Here is a 6,457-nt window from a genome sequence, read left to right as displayed (position 1 = left end):
TTGTCAATGGTATGAATCATCAACCAAATTTGTACAGACAGTCTGTAACACGTCTGTGTACTATTACCATAATGTATGTATGTCATTGTGTGCAAATCTGACCACCGGAGGGTGCTGCAGTGGCTTGACTATGCACACCTCTAGACTGCCTTGGTTTTACTGATTGGTGTTTATTGTTACATACCGAAAGTGCCTGCACTGTTGGCTGTCCTCATTGTAGTTCAATAGAACATCCCAGTGCTAAATATATCCATTCTGCCTCTGCAGGGTCATTTGGAATGTTGTTAGTTTGCCTTGTATATTCTTAGATAGTTATTAGATATTTATATACCCGCACCCAACCCAGTGGGTGTAATGTAATCACTGTCTGTCTGACTATTTGTTTGTTTATTTCTTTGTGACATTTTCCCTTGAACAGTTTTAATCTGATTTTGATGAGTTAGGGGTAGTCACCTTCACTTGCTTCACACCTGCACTTTTGACATTATGTATGTATTTATTTTCAAATCAGCTAATGGTAAAGCTCACGGTACACGGTCAAAGTTAGTCCTATGCTTATGGGTCACATTTAGAATGGCTGTAAAATACGGTAGCATATATTGGAAGACAGTATAGCATCTCTCTGAGTGCTATTCTGGTTGGCTATAGTTATCATTAGATGATTCTTAGTTTCGTTTTTATTAGTTATTCAGGGATATTATTATACAGTCAGGTATGTATATATAAATATATATATTATTTTGTGCTCTCCTGTGCTGATTGTTTTGTGGATGCCACTAAAACCATTGCCTGGTTAAGTATTTGTCAAAATATGACGTGTTACTGCCATCTAGTGGCTTTTAGAAATGTCAGGACACTTACAGCATGAATAATGTACTGGATTATTAATATTGCTTCTACACTCAATTTAGGTCAGAATCCAATACAAGCACATGAATATACTGTACATTCATATATATATATATATATATATATATATATATATATATATAAAATTTAAATTGTATTTTGGAGTGAGTGAACGGTACTATAGATCCATAATGGATTGTGTTGTTTTCTAGGGCCTGAGACCAAGGTAATAGAGCGTCTGGAAGAGGATACCTGGAGGCTGAAAGATAATATGGTAGGTAGCTATAGAGTTCAATCTACAGATGGAAACTGTGACAATAAACTACACAGAACATGTGTTTCCTTCAGTCATTCTTAGTCACTGGCTTGAAGGTGTTTAAAACTTTTTATTTGGGGTATTTTTCTGGGACCAACGCTAGAAATAAGGAAGATTCACAGTTTAAATGCTGAGCTCTCGCTTACATGAAATAACGTTCAGGCTCTGAACAATTTCTGTCTAAAAGCAACAAAAGAAAAGCACCGTCCCACAGTACGACTGAGCATTTGTCTTACTTTTGTCTGTGGCCCGGCCATGCTGTACAGTATAAACTTATTTTTTATTCACAATGTTCTATTGAAACTCATTCTATACAGTGGCCTGTACTGGTCACCTGTAACTAACCCCTGGGTACTAGACAAGTCATTTATTATTGAAACACAACCTTGCAATACTCCTCTAGAAGACTCTTGTTTTATTGCAGTGTTCCTGGATGGAACATTATAAATCTGTGGAAGTACTGTACAGATTATAACGTGGGGATCTGCAATGACATGTGTTAAATATAAGTCAAAGAAAAGGGTTTTCATGTCAGATGTATGTCTTCTAAATGTTCAGCAGACTAAGGAATTGTCCTTCAGTCAAACGAAGGAGAATGGCTGCGAAGAGCAAGACAAAGCAAGCTCCTCCCAGGGCAATGTCCAGCTGAGTGATATGGACAAGGCTGAAGTGCTTGCCTTGATCAGAGAAGAGGTACATCATTGTACAATCATCACTGTATTGCATTACTGCTTGTTTCTTAATGTCGTTGCCTTGCTTTTCTTTTATTCTCCATTGCTCTGTATAAAGCACTTTGAGCTGCATTTCATGTCATGAAAGGTGCTATACAAATAAAGTTTTATTATTATTATTATTATTAGAGCAAATCACAGATAACTTAAAGCTAATGTATATGTTGTCACTCGTCATATATATGACCATGTTACACGCTGAAGATATTCTTTTTTTTTTTTTTAAGATATTTTTTTGCGGCTTACGCCTTTTATTGATTTTTTAAGGGATAGATAGTAGGCTGACAGGAAACGGGAGAGAGATGACATGCGGTAAAGGCTGTGTCGGGTCCGGGAGTCGAACCCGCGGCACACCGCGACTGGATCACCAGTCCGGTGCCCAGACCGTTACGCCACGGCCTGGGCGCTGAAGATATTCTTTGCCGTGATATTTCATACCACAGATATAAATTGGGCATAGGGCCTATTTATAATACCGTACTGGATTAGTTTAGGACATGTAAAAATGTAATGGAACACTTTCCAAAGCATTGTGTCTCAACAGCTCACTCTCAAAACGTAGGAAAAACTCCGAATAATGTTTTGTGTAGGCTAGTGGAGTTATTTTTCTCAAGAGACAACACATTGGGAAGTCAGATATTTTAACATGCCGTCACAATAGAAGGACGGGATCCAGGTAAAAACAAATGCAGTCGGCCTTACAGTATATTGGATATTCTAAATGTTCTCTCTGTCAAACAGATCATCACTAAAGAGATTGAGGCCAATGAATGGAAGAACAAATATGAAGAGAGCAGAGCAGAGGTTTTGGAGATGAGGTAAAAAACATTTTTTATTTTTACATCTTGGTTTATATACGGACGGTGTACAAAACACAATACAAAATGTTGTACACATAATATTGAGACATTATTCTATCACCTTTCTTGACAGGAAAATTGTTGCAGAATATGAAAGAACTGTTGCACAGATGATCGGTAAGCGCTTTCCTCACTTGGTGGTATTTTCTTAGCTAACTGTTTAAGGTGATGTCTACTATAAATAGCTTTTACTGTACAGTAGGAGTAGGGTACAACAGCAGTGGGTGTGGGGGGAATGAATTGGCAATCCAAAAAACAAACGCCTGTTTGTATGTCTGTCTGTCTGTCTGTGACAAACCTATGTTTGCTGTGAACGTTCATGCTACCAAGAGCAAGAAACTCATCCATTTTGGTTATTTTAGCACTGCCAGGCCAGGGGTCTGAACTCTACTGAGTGCATTCTTGTTTCCTCTGGTTTAAGGTTCATGTGATTGTGCTGTTTCATTTTAATTTGTGTAAGAATGATGAGAAGAATGAAATTAGCAGGTAACTGTGTTTGGTTAAAATCTACTGTTTTTGCCTCCTTCTACGGTGTCCAGAGGATGAGGAAAAGCAGAAAACTCTGAGTTGCAACAAGAGTGTCAGGCAGCTGACCATGGAGAGAGACCAGGCAGTGGCTGATCTCAATTCTGTGGAACGCTCACTGTCGGACCTTTTCAGGAGATATGAGAACATGAAGGTTGTTCTGGAAGGCTTCAAGAAGGTCAGTGGGGGGGATACATAAAAAATAAGAGCAACCTAAATATAATAATAATACTAAAATATAAAACTTTCAAATGCAATTATATAATATATAATAAAAAAGAAAATGTCATATTTCGTTTCCCTCGAGGCCTAGTCTCAAAGAGACTCGCCTGCGTTCCGGCCCCCCATGACGGAAAAAGGCTCAGCTCGTTCTGCTTTTCCCATGTATATTTGTACTTTTAAAATGTCTTATGTGGAAGCATTTGAAAATTGTGTGAGCCAACAGTCTGTCTCAAGACATCAATTCACCAGAGGACTTTTATCCTGACCCGTCACCCGATATCTGTTTTGTATCTGTTCTCTGTCTCTAGAATGAAGAGGTGTTGAAGAAATGTGCCCAGGAGTATTTGTTGCGTGTCAAACAGGAGGAGCAGCGCTATCAAACACTCAAGATCCACGCTGAGGAGAAACTGGACAAGTATGTTAGGCGATCAGTGCCCTTGCGGAGTGTAAACCTTTTACGCAATTATTCCTTACTCAAATTCAAACGAGGATAAGATCATCCCACTCCCATGTACAGTATGTTATTTGATTGAATACTTAATTAGACAGAAAGTTAAACAGCACGAGATACAGTCAAACATTTTGTTTCCATTGCGTGGTCCTATGTATTCAATTAATCAACATAGCATCAAACATAGCATCAAAGATAAAATAAGAAAACATAACAAATACAAAACACATAATTTTCATCCATGCTAATGTATTTCAGGGCCAATGAGGACATAGCCCAGGTGCGTACCAAGGCCAACGGTGAGAGTGTGGCACTCAATGCCAGCTTGAGGATGGAACAGATGAAGGCAGAGTCTCTTGAGAGAGCTGTCCTTCAGAAGGTAGGAGAACATATACTTCATCACTTAAAAATGTATTTAAACGTAATGCAATCTGTTATGTTGTCTGACAGTATATGGCACCAACTTCTTGCACCTTTGCCTTTTTTCCCCGTAGAATCAAGAGATTGAAGAGCTCACCAAGATCTGTGACGAACTGATTGCCAAATTAGGAACAGATTAAGAGGCCTGTAATCAAACTATCATGCAGTTATCACTTTCTTTTCTATTTTTGCACGGATGTGTTCCAGTCCTCACGGCAACATATTGTAATGATGTTAATATCAGAACTGAGCAAATTTCAATCATTTTCTCTGTCTCCTGTTAATATTATTATTATAAAAGGCACAATGATTGCACTTGCTTATTTATCAGAGCGAATAAGTGTCAGCAAAAGAAGCACATGCTTACATAAGGCCTCAATGAGTCACGTTGTGATGAGATGCCACCAGGGATATCCTGATCCTCTCTATAAATCTCTCGTTTGTTTGTTGGTCATCTCCTTGGAACTGTGTGTTTTGAAATGTTTGGTTGTGACTGACAGAGAGGAATCAGCAAGTGAGATATGTCCAAACTGTTTATTCACGCTTTATACAGTGTTTTATAAACAACTATTGTGTTTATTAGTTGAATGAGATGAAGATATTGTAGCACACAGGGAAAGAGCCCAGTCATTTTTTGAATCATACAGTAATTGTTATTTTAAACATTCAGTAGGCATACACTTGATGGATGCCAATGATACAGTCACTTGGCTGCTATTCCGAAGGGGAAATTGATTTGTTATTATAACCCATTTGTATTTTATTATGTTGATATTTAACATACCATCTCATCGTCATGGCATGAGAAACAATTGTATGACTTTGACATTCTAATGAATTGTATAGTGCATGTATAAAGTTGGCTTTGAGGTTATTGGTTTGCAGTGGATGTATGTCGATTGGACCTCATGGAAGTGAAAATGCAGCATATTGTATTGGAGGCAATGCATACATGTTAAACTGTATACCATTTGCATATCGTCGCTGTCTGGCAGAAACCAGCAGAAAAACATTCAGAGACCAGATAACATAAATCAATGCTATTGAACACCCTTTACGTCTGTGTGTTGGTTAAAACATATTAAACCAATTAAAAATATTAAAAAGTGCTTCTGACAAAACCAGCAAACTCCATTGGACCCTCAAACTGTCTGCTAAAGCAGATAACTCCCCCTCTCATGCAAGTAGGCTATCTGACAATAAAATCACAATACCAACTTCAATGAGGCAGCATTGCTTTGTTTTAAAAATCTGTTTTTCTTCATTTCCTTAAAAAGTTATATCTTTCATTTCCTCAAAAATGAACATGTTGGAGTGAGTTGATTTCTGCCCAACAGCAGAGATGTGTGCCTTTATTTTGACACTTTTGTAAAAACAGAGTAACTAGTTTTAGTTTTCAATTATTTACCTGATGCAAAGGTTCCCAGATTCCCATGCCAAAGTGTTAAGTATGTATATGTATACTGTGTTTGCTCTGAATATCCTTTGGTCTGATCCTTCAGCTACATATTACTAATAAGTTCTTTCAAACAAAATGGACTCTTTTGCAGTAATATCTGGAGTGATCTCTGAACTATATGCTGTGTTGGAGCCATTAAACAATAATGGACCCCAATTGGATGGATCAAAACAATGTGCCAATGTCAGTGCCAAATCATGTCCTGTAGTGATGATCTTGTATTTGTTTGATGATGCCTTGTATGTAAAATTCATTGTTGCGTTATACAAATGTCTATATTTTAATACTTTATGAACAAAATATTCATTATTTTGCTGTCAGTATTTGTAAAGGATTTGATATCAACCATTATATTTTGTGCATATGGCATTTCTGAATAAATGGTTAACATTTAAATGGTACGCTAACACTACTAGGTTACACTGCACTGCTTATTTTCCAATGCAATGCCAAAATGTGGGAGAGGATGTTGAGTTCATCCTGTGTAGTGCAGAAGGAAGTGCTTACTATGGGAAGCCGTTTAGGCCTTAACTGAATAGTCAACTTGCACATGTATGCATACTTCACTTTTTCCCCACAGTTTTGGAGAATTACTGTACATTTCAAGCACAAACTCAATACAAA

The 6,457-nt window shown here is 37.6% G+C and overlaps 1 protein-coding gene across 4 annotated transcripts in view; it reads left to right on the top strand.

Annotated features, from left to right (window-relative positions):
* Window positions 1-6,245, top strand: part of tacc1 (transforming, acidic coiled-coil containing protein 1) — a 10,567-nt gene extending 4,322 nt beyond the window's left edge. For 3 of the 4 annotated variants that reach the window (XM_083771484.1, XM_083771482.1, XM_083771481.1), the window contains exons 3-11: window positions 1-9; window positions 1,062-1,123; window positions 1,724-1,858; window positions 2,638-2,714; window positions 2,830-2,873; window positions 3,296-3,459; window positions 3,812-3,918; window positions 4,213-4,333; window positions 4,449-6,245. The exon at window positions 1-9 is cut by the window's left edge. In XM_083771484.1, coding sequence (XP_083627610.1) covers window positions 1-9; window positions 1,062-1,123; window positions 1,724-1,858; window positions 2,638-2,714; window positions 2,830-2,873; window positions 3,296-3,459; window positions 3,812-3,918; window positions 4,213-4,333; window positions 4,449-4,514 — 785 coding nt within the window. In that variant the 3' untranslated portion in view covers window positions 4,515-6,245. The remainder of the gene's footprint in view (window positions 10-1,061; window positions 1,124-1,723; window positions 1,859-2,637; window positions 2,715-2,829; window positions 2,874-3,295; window positions 3,460-3,811; window positions 3,919-4,212; window positions 4,334-4,448) is intronic. The other variant, XM_083771483.1, reaches the window with a different exon arrangement.
* The last annotated feature ends 212 nt before the right edge of the window (window positions 6,246-6,457 follow it).

Source organism: Protomyctophum parallelum (assembly GCF_964188405.1).
Source record: "Protomyctophum parallelum genome assembly, chromosome: 8".
Taxonomy (NCBI): Eukaryota; Metazoa; Chordata; class Actinopteri; order Myctophiformes; family Myctophidae; genus Protomyctophum; species Protomyctophum parallelum.
The sequence above is the reverse complement of the archived record's forward strand: the minus strand, read 5'-3'. Positions and strand labels throughout refer to the sequence as shown.